Source organism: Corylus avellana, chromosome ca11 (assembly GCF_901000735.1).
Source record: "Corylus avellana chromosome ca11, CavTom2PMs-1.0".
Lineage (NCBI taxonomy): Eukaryota > Viridiplantae > Streptophyta > Magnoliopsida > Fagales > Betulaceae > Corylus > Corylus avellana.
Window position 1 is genome coordinate 4,776,928 of NC_081551.1, and position 14,555 is coordinate 4,791,482.

Here is a 14,555-nt window from a genome sequence, read left to right on the forward strand (position 1 = left end):
AGCTGTACAAGATCTTAATTCATTTTCTTCTAGTAAGTGATAACTTCTTTCTTTCTTTTTTTGTTTTGTGTTTTCTTTCCCTAGTTAAAGACTTCTTTCATTTATATAGTAAGAAAAAACACCCATATATAGATTAAATTATCTAGGAGGAGGTTAAATGGAAATTTTTAACACCATTCACTTGTTTTTTTTTTTTTGTTGCTGAAGGTTTGTAACCTAACAAGTTATAAAGAAATATGGTTAAAAGTTACAAAGATTGAGGGTGATGTCATTTGAAATCAATGTCAAATTAGCCTAAAGCAAACGAGAGAGCTTCAAATTAATCTAAATCCAAGATTTTTCCTATGTATTTTATTCTTTTAGATGTTTAAGTTGAAATCATACAATATTTACGGCAAGGTATTTAGAAGTTCTAAGGGAACTCTTAAACGGCTTCTCTTTTTTTCTTTTTTTTTTTCTTTTTTAGAAAGAGAAACTCTCCCCTCTCTCTAAATTTTTCTCCTCTTTAATTTGTAGGATTAGGATTAAATGTGCTTACACAACAAGAAAGCAGTACCCTCCAACCATTGGGCATCAGCCTTGCTAGTTGCTGGGGCCAAGTGGAGGGCCGAGAGCACCTTCTAGCTTGACTTGTCTTGGAAACAAAATTAGCCCAAGGCCGACTCTGAATATCTCCTTATAAAGAGACAAACTTCATTACGTTTGTTGTTTTAAATTTGTTGCAATGTCAAAATAACATCCTCTTATGTCAAAGCAGAGCTCTCTCTCTATATATATATCCCAACAACTAATTAGGACATGTACTCATGGTTCAATGCAAACACGAAGTTATAGAAGTCATTGGACTTCTTACCTAAAATGGACACGAGGCAAACAAATTGTAAAAATCAACACGGTTTGAGAATGATTCCACGTACGTAGGAATTTTTCTTATTCTAGTCTTCTAGGCGCATGTGCTTTCTTGTGACGAAATTAAGATTATATCTATAAAAATTAATTTGAATTTTTTTTTAAAAAAAAGAAAAATTATTTTGATTATTTTGTTTTATTTAATTTTTATTTTGGTATTATAAATTTTTTTTTTGGGTAAAAATTATTATTTTTAAATTTTATTAAAGAGTAGTGACATTTAAACCATGCAAGCACACACGTCACTTTCCAAAAGATGACGTTTAGGGTTAAATGTCTCCTTGTAGTGATATTTTTACTGTTCAAACGTCTTCAATTTTGAATTTAGTCACAATGCTTAAGTGCATTTGCCAAACGTCAGTACACCAATAGTGACGTTCTTTGAACTTAAACGTCAACTTTCAAGTGTCACTATTTTGGCCTTATTTTGTAGTCATAATTATAAGGAAAAAAAAAAAAACCACTTAATGTCTAATAGATTCAAAAGTCATTGCGTAAGCTTTTCACATATTTGTTGTTTTGTTTAAAAAAGAAAAGAAAAGACACACATGACACAATAGATACCGGTGCTGTATAAGCTTCTCAACAAGCTCCATATTGGGAAACTCCCGGCCATGTACTTTTCAGAATTTTCAATTTTCCATAGCAATTTCTGTTACTGCAGAAAAGAAAAGGCTCATAAATGCGTTATTGAGTCTTTTTTTAAGAAATTATTTATTTTCTGAAAGACTGAGACTGGGTTATCACAAATATTTTTTTAAGATATCATTAAAAAAAAAAAAAAAAGACTATAATTTAGTTGGATAATGGTAGAAAATTCCAAAGGATTCTTCTCAAATGGTATGGCAAACATTTTTTTTCTTTAAAAATTTTCATTCTCTCTCCTTCGAAAATATTTTAAGAAAAAATAGTGTTTGCCACATCATTTAAGAATGATTTTAGAAAGAATCTTGAGACATCTAGCGGCCTTCAATTTAGTTCCTTTATACACAAAACCAAAGGAAACAAAAAAACGTCTAGAGTTTCTATTCTAACAAGAGGAAGACTCAAATTTTAACAGAATATTTTGAGAGACATAATAAGAAGATAAAATTGTATGTGCCTTAAATTAGACTAAAGTAGACTATTTATAGAGTCAATTTGACGGTTGTAATGTCTGTTCAATAAGGATATTCAAATCTGACCATCCATGCCTCTTTCAAAACTTTCTATTTAAAACTTTCTCTTACTATTGAATTTATAAGAGAATATAAGAAAAATATACATAAATTATTGATACTAATCATTTCTGAAATTGAAACTTCATTTTTTACTAAACCAAAGCCTACATTCGACAAAGTCTTGAGTCTTGAATCAAAGTCTTGAGTCTTGAATTGTTAATATATATATGAAATGGTAGGTGCTTTATTGGTCTTTTCCTTGTATTCTCCTAATCTTATATGGATATTATTTTATAAAAAAAACAAAAAAGAAATAAGGGTTTATTTTTTTTGTTTTTTGTTTTTGAAAATAATATCTAACTATGATTAGGAAGACACTGAGCGAGTACCAAACATTCTCTTTTATATATATATATATATATATATATATATATATATTAACAATTTTAGACGAAAAATGTTAGGTGTTTTCGTGGTCCTAGATAAATATTATTTCTATAAACTGGGTGAGAGAAATAAGAATCAATTTCTGTTTTGCTTTTTGAGAAAATAATATTTACCTAGTATAGTATGAGAAGTGAGAACACGCTAAGAAGACCTAGCAATCCACATTTCAGACTTTGTCTTATGCAGGCTTTGGTCAAGTCAAAAATGAAGTTTCCAATGTTTGCATGGTCCCGCCCGCAGTATTTGACGAATACTTAAGACACTATATATATGGATGGACAACAAGAGATACCATTACAAAAAAGACAATCGACGGAGGCAGTGAAGTGAATACCCGTTTAAGCTTACAACTCGAGACTTTTCCTGAGCTCCCACTTGATTAAGCAATCAAGAAATGGTTGAAATATTGCTATACAGAAGAATTATGTTGAAGCTACTGGCTTTGTGTCTCTTCACCTCTTTGATGTATGTTCAAACAGCTGAGGCCAGAATTCGGCATTACAAATGGGAGGTGAAGTATGAGTACAAGTCCCCCGATTGCTATGAGAAGCTTGCTATCACTATCAATGGCAGAAGTCCAGGACCCACAATCTTGGCCCAGCAAGGCGACACCATCATTGTTGAGGTGAAGAACAGCCTTATGCTAGAGAACCTTGCTATCCATTGGCATGGAATCCGACAGGTAAATACTGCACAATTCCCATTTTCCTTCTTGAAGCAGATTCATAAAATCGTATCCATGTATTCGATCTTGTATTATTCCTTACTTTAACGCACATTCTTTTGCTTGATTTGCTGCAGATTGGAACCCCTGGGATGGATGGAACAGAGGGGGTGTCCCAATGTCCAATATTGCCTGGGGATACCTTCAAATACGAGTTTAAAGTTGATAGGGTAGGTGTTAGAGCCCCTGCAATTGGCTCTGTTTTTCCATTTTTGTTTGTTCATTTGAATGCCACAGTTTCTGTCATTGTATCTCAATCTATGTTTTGGATATGGGCAGCCTGGAACTTACCTGTACCACGCTCACTATGGAATGCAAAGAGAAGCAGGGCTATATGGGTCAATCCGTGTATCACTTCCCGATGGAGAGACGGAACCGTTTGCATATGATTATGATCGGAGCATCATCCTCAACGATTGGTACCACAAAAGCACTTATGAACAAGCCACTGGATTGTCCTCCATTCCTTTTGTCTTTGTTGGGGAGCCTCAGGTAAAAAGCACTAAATCGAAGTAGTATATATATATATTGCTATCGTTTTCTCTAATGGGTGTTGCTTTTATCGATTTTCAGTCGCTTCTTATTCAAGGAAGAGGAAAATTCAACTGCTCTAGTACACCCTCGGCACCCGGGGTTTGTAATGCATCAAATCCAGAATGCTCTCCTTATGTAATGACTGTAATCCCTGGAAAAACGTACCGACTAAGAGTCTCTAGCTTGACCGCTCTATCAGCCCTAAGTTTTCAAATTGAGGTAACTTTCATGACCACCATTGCCATACTTCAAAGGTTTCTGGATTATAAAAAATGTTGTTTTTTATGATATGTCATGATGATGGTTTCTTTTGAAGCAGGGTCATAATATGACTGTGGTTGAGGCAGATGGGCACTATGTGGAGCCATTTGTGGTGGACAACCTATTCATATACTCCGGAGAGACATACTCTGTTCTTATAAAAGCTGATCAAGACCCTTCAAGAAATTATTGGATGACAACAAATGTGGTTAGCCGAGAACCCAGTACCACAAATGGTTTAGCCATTCTCAATTACTATCCAAACCATCCAAGGCGATCTCCTCCAACAGCTCCACCCGCCGGCCCCATGTGGAATGACGCTGCATCCCGATTGGCCCAAAGTCAAGCCATTAAAGCTCGCCAAGGTTTCATATCCACCCCTCCCGCAACCTCAAACAAAACCATCGTGTTTCTCAACACACAGAATCTCGTCAATGGTTATACGCGTTGGGCGGTGAATAACGTCTCTTTCACCCTCCCCAACACGCCTTACCTTGTTGCAGAAAAGTACAACCTACGCCATGTCTACAATCAGTCCCCACCGCCCACCGGGTACGACTTTGAGAATTATAACATTTACAGCGTCCCTGCGAACACGAATGCCTCTTTGAGCGATGGCATTTACAGGCTAGAGTTTAACACGACAGTGGATATCATACTGCAAAATGCAGTAACCATGGGTGGTACGACCAGTGAGACACATCCATGGCATCTCCATGGGCACGATTTTTGGGTCCTAGGCTACGGAACTGGCAAGTTTGACATAAATGAGGATCCAAAGAAATACAATTTGGTGAATCCAATAATGAAGAACACAGTGCCTGTTCATCCCTACGGTTGGACTGCTTTCAGGTTTAAGGCAGATAATCCGGGTGTGTGGCTTTTCCATTGCCATATAGAGGCTCACTTCCACATGGGTATGGGACTGGTTTTCCAAGAAGGGATTGAGAAGGTGGGAAATTTGCCTTCTTCTATTATGGGCTGCGGTGAGTCCAAAGGATTGGGTAATCCATAGATAATTAAGATAACCTTTAATTTTAGTGAATCAATAGGCATTGGTTTACCACATTCATAGTATCAAATTAGAGAGGCATGGACTGTTATTTATTTAATTTTTTTTTTTTTTGTTCAGTAATCATTCATTCAATAATACAGTCTCTTTCTTTTGTTTTTGTTTTCTTTCTTGAGAGATTACTCTTTGTTTGCTCGCTGAGAACCCTTTCTTTTTTTTTTTCTTTTTTTTTTTTCATAATCATAGCGGAAACAAGACGGTATGATTTATTGGAAAATATTCTTTCTAACCAAATAACATTTGGTAGTTTTTTTGAAAAAAAAAAATTGTACTCAAATTTTTTTATTTTTTATTTATTTTTTTAAATGAGCAGTAATTATAATATACAAAACTCAACGTTCAAAGAAGAGACATATCAGATTATCATTTGAAATAAACCGATTAATTAATTTTGCCAAATTAACTAGCTACAAAGGAGTTCTGATCATCAGCCACAGTTAATTAGGTTGAAGAAAAGAGGATTTTAAGTTTGAAGCAAGCTGCAAGCTGAACTACTAATGGAGAATGGAGTGTGGAACATGGTGACTGACAAATTGAGTGGCCGGTTATACACCTGCAGCCTTTATTCAGTTCTTTTCAAATGTTATTCTCCACCGTTGTATTGTAAGGTCATTCATCAATCATCAAGGACAATGGGCGGATAGTCTAAGTCCTACTCATACAAAAGAGCTCTATAGGAACTCTCTTACAATTTGTAAGAGATCTGAATCCTTCGTCAAAAGCCGAGACTGGGTGACAGAGTAGAGGTTAAATCGAGGCAATAAAATTATAAGCTTTAGCTATCTATAATTTTTTTTTAAGGGAAAAATATACTTTAAACCTCGGAATTGATCACACATTTTGCAATTAACTATCCAAACATTAAAAAGTAACGTACATCAAGCCCCCCCACAAACTTCCATTGCAAGCCAAATTAAACACTTTTGCATTTTTATCACCAAAATACCATTGAAGTTATTAAAAATTAACCATTTGAAAACATTTAAAAAAAAAAAAAAAAAAAAAAAGATATCCTAATGTGGAGGAAAAAAAGTGATAGTTTGAGAGACCCTAATGTTATTTTTAAAAATTTCAAAGTATAAGTACAAAATGGGTGATAATTCAATGAACGAAAGTCTTTTTTTTTTTCCTTTAAAAAAAAAAAAAAAATCAAGCTTTAGTCCATTGCACTAAGTTTTGTGCTTCACATTTAAAAGCATTGGTGTGACGAGTAATGTTAGAAGTCTTTTTTGTGTCCCTCTTAAATCCATTAAAAAATGATGTGGTTATTAAAATCATCATTGGGCTTGTGATTGACCATTATTGAATTTTGATCAAATAGTGATTTTAATAGCCACATTATTTTTGGAGAAACTCAAGATAAATTTCTAGAATTACTCCGGGTGTGACTGTTGGGCATATACAGTACTGCCGGGAGTACAAACATGGAATCAACTCCTCAACCTTAAGCCTATGAAGATTACAGGTTTAAGGGTTTTGATATGACCCTTTTCTTTCTAGATCTAAGATTTTTGTTCTCTTTTTTTTTTTTTTTTAAATGTTAATTTGTAGTCGGCTACAACTTGCATGTAATGATGTTTCATGTAAGAGCCTATTGACCATTTTCTTTTTGAAGATTGATCAGTATATATTCCCCTTTTTTTTCTTTCTGTTATTCGGTTTAATGTTTAATGTTTAATATATCCATGTGATTACTTATCTTTAATGAAAAAGTCTAAAGGGATTGATCAGTATACGTAATAAATTTGAAAACACATATGTTTTCCAACCAAAGTTTTCACTAATGAAGTTCCTAATTTTACTTAAAAAAAAAAAAAAAAAAAAAAAAGAATTCTTATAATTTCAACCGTTTGAGATCGATGACATGAAACCTATATGAGAAAGGGTATTTCTTTACCTTTTTCTTTTCTTTTGGTGCATGAAATTATAATATGGTATCCAAAAGAACTGACCAATTAAAAGACTACAAAAAGCGGTCAATGACAGTCAGGAGCTTACACCAAAACAGCAAATAACACAAGATTCCACAAATTCAAAACAGCAAATAACACGATATTTATCCAAGAAATAGATTAGCTCGCGAAGCCAAAGAATGAAATAGAATTAGCTCATGTTCTAGAATCTGGAGTTAAATTAGCTGACTTAAGATATAAAAACGATGTAGTTTATCAAGTTACATCAATTAACCCAGAAAACACAGCAACGAAAATGCTTAAGAAAGGTACCAAAAAATTCTTGAAAAATGATTAATTAGAGTGACGTGATTATTATATCAAATCATAGAAGTTCAGAGTAGGCTATAAATAAGAAAAATCAGTATACATACACGTCATCACAGGCCTACCTCAAGGCTTGAGAACGAGAAGTCGTTAACTGAGACAGTCCATCATAGGCCATGGTGATCCTCGATCTCCACCGTTACTGAAGCATGGGAACCTCAGCGCAACCTCCTTCCCCTTCCACAGCATCAGACTCCGTTCACCGTCCGATCCGAGGCCAGGCAATCCGCATCCTCCTTCTCCGCCGAGTATCTGATCGTATGCAGAAGCGACGGGATGAATCTGCTAGATCTTGAGGTTGCGCATGACTTCCAGAGCCTTGATTTTCACGCAATTTATCCTTATCGAATCGGCAAGCAAGCCTCCTCCGCCGGTGGTGACTGACCTTGCTCGAGCATCGGTATAGTCGTCTCCACAGTCCACAGGAAGCTTCTCAAAGTCGGAGAATGTAAGGGAACGGTTCGGCACAATGTGGAAACGGACATTGCTGATGTACGAGTGAGTGAGAACCGGTGAAGATCGACAGGTCGTCCACAAAAAATACCGTCATGTTGATGTTGAGGCCGACAAGCTAGCACGGGGCCGAAAAGGCGGGCCCAAAGGGAAGCGTCCGAGGGAGCGAAGAGAGTGGAGAGACCGGTTCAGGCCATGGAGGTGGTGGATTTGGAGAGAGGGTGCGGTGGTGGCGAGCTCGTGAAAACCGAGATGGATTTGGAGAGAGCTGTGTGTTTGTTGGTGGTGATGGAATTGAAAGTGTTGAAGGAGTAAAGCTTTGCTCGAGTCCTTCAATGGTGGTCGTGGTAGAGAGGCCAAGCGATGCGAGGAACGAGGCCACCACGAGGGCGACTGATAGGTAGCCATGGGAGTGAGAGAGCGAAATGGGTGAAGTTAAACAAAGGAATGGGGTATTAAAAGGAAAATGAAGGGGGGTACGAAGCAGTTACCGGAGTTGGTTAGGGGAGATTCGGGAGCGTGACATAGGCGCGTGGTATGAGGATGGCGAAGCATGCAGATCGCATGATCGTTTAGACCCTTTCCATTTAGTTAGTTTTGGCAGGAATTTTGAAAAGCCCAAATAAAGAAGGGAGCAGGGGTTGTTTCATGAATCGAGACTGATTGAACGGCTAATTCCGGCCCGGCGCATAGGTTATCAACCCTGTCGGCAGGGCAAGGGCGAGGGGAGCTCTCTCTCCTGCATTGTGCCTTGTGTCTTGTGTCTTGACTCCACAACCAAAACGATGACATTTTGAATGAGCTGCAAAATCGCCACGTTAATCGAAAATGACTAGAGTGCTAATGTGTCATTTCCTCCTTGGTCAACCTAGAAAATTTGTTAGGACACGAGGTCATATGTAGCAATTATGCTTTCCAAAAGGCTTATCAATTGTCCTCCGTTCTCAATTAAAAACAAAAAACAAAAAAAACAAAATTTGTCCTCCGTTTGGGTACACATGCAATGCAAGGCATAGACCATGGATTTGGTCTATAAAAATTTCAAATCAAAAAATAATAAACATTTTTTTTAAAATGAACAATATATGTAAGAAGTCATTCTCCTTATCAGATATCTCAATTCTTTCTTCTTCGCTTTCCTTTGATCTTGAAAACAAGAACACACGTCAAGGGAATGCCCCAAGTAGTGGCCGGGGCGTTCCTCCTTCAATACTTAAGTCAGTCACTATTTTAGCTTAGTATAGTGTTTAGTTTAATATGAATCGTGTACTTGTATCTGTAGCTTATGAGCCCTTTTACGGCTAAGTCTCGTGGAGATGGTAATGATGACCGGGTAAAGGATTCCGGATCCGGGCGTAACGGATGAAAAAGTTAATGTTACGGTTCCCTAATCGTTATGTTTGACGAGAGATCATTCTTGCCATGGATATCATCTCGAGAATGGTGCGAGGTGGATACCGTGGTTGGCATGATCCGAGGAATGGAGCATAACCGTCGATGACATTTAAGTGTGTGTCATAATTGACTCGACAAGTGTGCCACCATCGAGCTGTTAGTATGATCAGCACGTATTCTGCCCGCAACTGTTCGACCCCCTTCCTCCAATGGGATTCGAACCCTTCTTACAAAAGATAAACACGTGTCCTATGAGGATTGGAAAAGGGGATGGTTTTAATTGACCCACCCATCTTCTAAACCACAGATGTGGCCTTTTTGAGACAGCGGATATGTGATGAAATAGAGATGTGACAGAATTCGTCTAACTTAACAGTCCATTTTCTCTGATTGGATGCATGAAAACTACAAAAAATGAATTTTTTGCTGACATGGGTTTTCTGACGTGTCAGGTGGTCTGACACATCAGAAAAAAAAAAAATTTTGACTGGGCATTTTTGACGTGTTTTAGGCGTTAAAATTGTGGGTGTTAGAAACGAAAAATTTCTGACGTGTCAGACGCAACACGTCAGAATTTTCTGACGTATCAAAAAATTGACACATCAATTTTAACACATCAAAAATTTTTCTGACGTGTAACATTTTGACACGTCAGTAAATTTCCTAACAGACATGTTAGTAATTTAAAAATTATTAAAAATAATAATTTTTATTTTTTTAAAATTTTTTCTGGAATTTTTTTTTTCAATTAAAAAATTTATTAATTTAAATTATTTTGCAATTAAAATAACATACATTTTTTTTAATTCTTTTCTCCACCGTCGACGTTCTCCCGGCTAGCTCTCTCCCTGATCTCTTCTTTTCTCCATTTTCTCCATTTTCTGATCACTCTCTCCAGCTAGCTCTCCCTCTCTTCTTTTCTCCATTTTCTCACTCTCTCTCTCTCTTCTTTCCTCTATTTTCAAGAACACAAACCCAAAAAATCTTCAAAAAATCAAAAACCCAAATAAAAAAATCAACCTAATCGAAAAATCAAAAACCCAAACCTCAAACCCAAAAAATCTTCTTATCCTTCTTCTTCTCTTCTCCTTTTTTTTTGTTTGTTTTTTTACTTCTTCTTCTTCTTCTTCTCTTCTTTTTCTTCTTCTTCTTCTTCTTCTCTTCGTTTTCTCTTCTCTTTTTCCATTTCTCCTTCCCTCTAGAGGGAGCTGGCCGGCTACATGTGCAGAGAGAAGAGGGAGATTGAGAGAGGATCCGGATAGGGAGAGCTCATGGGTCTGGGGAAATAAAAGAAAAGGCAAGGGAAAGTTGAATAAAAGAATAAAGGGTAAGATTAATAAAAGAATAAATTAAGGGAAAAGAAGAGGGAAAAAGTTGAAAATCCCGCTCATTTTTTTAGTGACGAGCCAACATTTAACACGTCAGAAACCTGATATTAAAAAAAAAAAAATGGAAGATATATAATATAAATAAACCTGATATATATATATATATATATTCTGACGTGCTAAAAATAGCACGTCAGAAACCTGATATATAAAAAAAAAATTAAATTGAATTTAAATTTCCTGACGTGTTGAATATAATACGTCAATAAATATTGACATGGCACATTCAACACGTCAAAAAAAAAATTGTTGACGTACCACTTTTGGCATGTCAATAATTACTGACGTCACAAAATTTGGTTACTGTTTGTTACGTCAGAAACCATTCGATTTTTTGTAGTGGTACTTTCCCTTGCATCGAGGTTCAACAATCCTTTGTGGCCAGATTGGCGGGGACGTTCAGGTTTGCCGAGGGATTTGGGGTGCGTGGAGCTGGCGTCTTCGTCACGCAGACCCTAGGTTTGGAGATTCGCTTATGGAGAAGGATGCGAACGTGGAAGACTTTGGGATTTGTACGTAGTTTGCCCTCTGTATGCCACCAAATTGAGTTACGAATGCGGATACGGACCAGGTCATTAGGCTTTCGGGCCTAAGGGATGGCCCGGGAAGCTTGTACGTTTGGGACAATTAGGTTTGGTGTGGTTGGGTCGAACCTTAACCCAACAATAATCAATTATAATTACCTATACTCAATATTTTCCTAATTAAAGTGACGGAAATTGGGATAATACCATTCATCAAGGATTGTTTAGGTGAGTATTTTTTATAGGAACTCCCGCACAATTATTGTATAAATTGCCAGCAATTCGAATCAAGCTTTAGCCCATTGGCCATGGGTTGAGTTACGGGCTTCACATTTTCAATCTGGCTCACCTATTGTTAAAAGAACGTACGGGTGTGAGCACATGATAAAATATATCATATATTCCAACCGTCTTTTGGGTCTCTAACAACGTACAGCAGCTGCCCTGCTTCTAATGTGCCAAGATCTCAAGTTACATGAGTTCATTGCCTGAACCGCTTTTGATGTTGATGACAGCGAATGCAAAATGCAAAAGGCTCTTTTATCATCAACTTTACTAGATATGCCACTAACTCGATCGCTTAATTAGACTAATTAATGTTAGAGATAATAAAGACAAGAGCCCATCTTCTAATCAAGACTCCAATTGTATTTAACTTTATCTAGATCTCAAAGCTAGGTGAACTACTTTATCTCTGCTTTGAAGTCTTTGATTAGAAGATGGGCTCTTGAACTTTATTTCTTTGGAGTCTTTGACTAGAAGATTATTATCTCTAACAATTAACATAACCTTGTACGACTTTTCTTCCTTTTTTATTTATTTATTTTTTTTTTTTAAAAAAAAAAAATTTAATTATTATCCGTTATATTCACTTTAAGTCGGTATGCTCAAGAAATTTGCCCCCCAACAATTTTGTTAGATTAATTAAGTAGTAGTAATTAAAATTGATAATTATTTAGGCCCAACCTAAATTTTGGTAATTGTTCACAGTACTATAGCCGAAGGGGAAAGTCCCCAAATTTTTTTTAAAAAAAAAAAAAAAAAAAAAAAAACCCTGCTGTATTTGTTAGATTAGGAATAATTAATCTCTATCTTTTACTAAAACTTTTTTTGTAAGGAGTAATAATATTATATTTTACCAAAACTCTTTTCCCATTAGGATTAGGAGTTATGTTCTTTCACTTCACTGCTTAACTAGTTCTCCTCCAATTAGGAATTCGCATTCCTTATAAATAGATACTTGATCATCACTATTGTCATTAATTTTACACACTCATTTCTTTCCTTCTTTTTTGTCTCTCTCTCGATCATTTGGCTTTTTTTACTGTTAGTTCACCGTCATAGAGAAAAAAAGAACTGAATACGGGGTACATGACGATAAAAGATTTCAAAGGTATGGATATCTCAAGTGATGTTGATTTATAAGTTGTTGCTCAAATTGCTGCTATATATGAAGTATATATACATAAGAAAAATTTAAGGAATCACAATATACGTAGCATCAATCATTACTCTTTATAGAATACAAATTGCAAGAGATTGCGCCTAGTTTTATTTGTTTTTTCTCACGCCGCATGATGGCAATTAAGGAATCTCAAGATAGTCGTTATATAAAAATATTAAAAAATTAATTTAAATGCGTATTTATTATGCTTAATTTTTTTTTGAAATCCATAGAAACTTTCATTGAAATATTAAGAACGAACGAACAGATTCCTCCATCTAAACTTCATCATTCGGCATCCAAACTTTCATTTAATTTATTATGCTTAGTTAACAATATATTATGTGTTTAATTATTATCCGTTATATTTACTTTAAGTCGGTATGCTCAAGAAATTTGCCCCCCCAACAATTTTGTTAGATTACTCAAGTAGTAGTAATTAAAGTTAGCCCAAATTGGGAAAAAAAAAGAAAAAAAAAAAAGCCTGTATTTGTTGGATTATGAATAATCTCTATCTTTTACTAAAACTTTTTTTTTTTTTTTCTAAGGAGTAATAATATTATATTTTACCAAAACTCTTTCCCATTAGGATTAGGGATTATCTTCTTTCACTTCACCGCCTAGCTAGTTCTCCTCCAATTAGGAATCCTCTTTCCTTATAAATAGGGACTTCATCACTATTGTCATTAATTTTACACACGCTCCTTTTTATTTTATTTATTTATTTATTTATTTTATTCTCTCATTTGGCTTTTTCTACTGTTTGTTCACCATCGTAGAGAAAAAGGAAGAACTGAATATGGGGTACTTGACAATAAAAGATTTCGAAGGTATGGATATCTCAAGTAATGAACGCATTGATGATTTATGCGCTGTTGTTCAAATTGCTACTATAAAGTATGAGGAAGAAAAATTTAAGGAATCACAATCTTCTAAACGAAAAAGATTGATCAAGGAAAAGGCTTTAAAGAAACCCATGACCATGCCTATGGCCGGCTTCAAGAAACAAGGGTTTGATGGAGAAACAATCATGGCTGCTGCACAAGTTCAAAGCTTAAAGAATGATTTGAAAAAAATATATGAGAGCGGGGAGGAGGACATCGAATTCAAGATAAACAAGAAGTCAAAATATAATAATAAAGAATCCACATCTTGTAGATGTGAGAAAGGGCAGAAGTCGAATTGCCCCCCCTTGCCAAACCCACCGCCGGACTTGCCCGAAGAAGTCAATAATCGTATAAAGGCAGTTGATGGAACTGAGGTGATTATGGTAATACAAAAACACCTCACCAACACTGACCTAGATCGAGACAAATGTCGGGTGTCCATACCCTTTGGGAAGATCAATAGGGATTTCTTGAGAGAGAGAGAGAAAGATCTTCTTGACCAACAAATCTCATTGGAAGTGCCATTCTACGAGCCCTCGCATAAGGTGAGTAAAATGATTTTGAGGCAGTGGGACATGGGCAAAGGCTCAGGGAAAAGCAGCTCCATGTACGCGCTGAGGACACACTGGAATGCTGTCGTCGAAGCGAATGGTCTCAAGGAAAAAGATGTGATCCAAGTTTGGTCCTTCCGAGTTGGCGATGAACAAAAACTTTGCCTGGCTCTTGTGGTGGTTAGTAGGGTACGAGATCTTGATGGCCATGGCCGGAGCAAAATGAGTGACAACGTACGAGGGAGCAAGTAGTAGCCTAGGAAGGGAAAAAGAACTGGCTTGTGGTGGCAGCATGTAGATTGTAGAAGCCGCAAGTACCAGCAAAGAAGATTACGGGTTTTAGGGTTTTGATATGACCCTTTTCTTTCTTTCTTTCTGGATCTAAGATTTTTATTCTTTTATTTCTTTTTTTAAGTTGTAGTCGGGGGTACAGCTTGCATGTATGTGATGATGTTTTTTGTAATTAAGAGAGTCTATTGATAATTAATTTTCTCATATATATTCCCTTTTCTTTTATTCTGTTTAAT

The 14,555-nt window shown here is 36.0% G+C and overlaps 2 protein-coding genes across 2 annotated transcripts; both read left to right on the plus strand.

The window, feature by feature from the left end:
• Nucleotides 1-2,910: 2,910 nt before the first annotated feature.
• Nucleotides 2,911-5,050, plus strand: LOC132165929 (L-ascorbate oxidase-like). Its single transcript, XM_059576642.1, has 5 exons — nt 2,911-3,198; nt 3,318-3,410; nt 3,520-3,732; nt 3,814-3,993; nt 4,094-5,050. Exons 1-5 carry the CDS (start codon nt 2,911-2,913, stop codon nt 5,048-5,050), a joined length of 1,731 nt encoding a protein of 576 aa, XP_059432625.1.
• An 8,339-nt stretch (nt 5,051-13,389) lies between these two features.
• On the plus strand, nt 13,390-14,280 carry LOC132165930 (B3 domain-containing protein At2g31420-like). The gene has a single exon (XM_059576643.1). It carries the CDS (start codon nt 13,390-13,392, stop codon nt 14,278-14,280), a length of 891 nt encoding a protein of 296 aa, XP_059432626.1.
• Nucleotides 14,281-14,555: the final 275 nt, after the last annotated feature.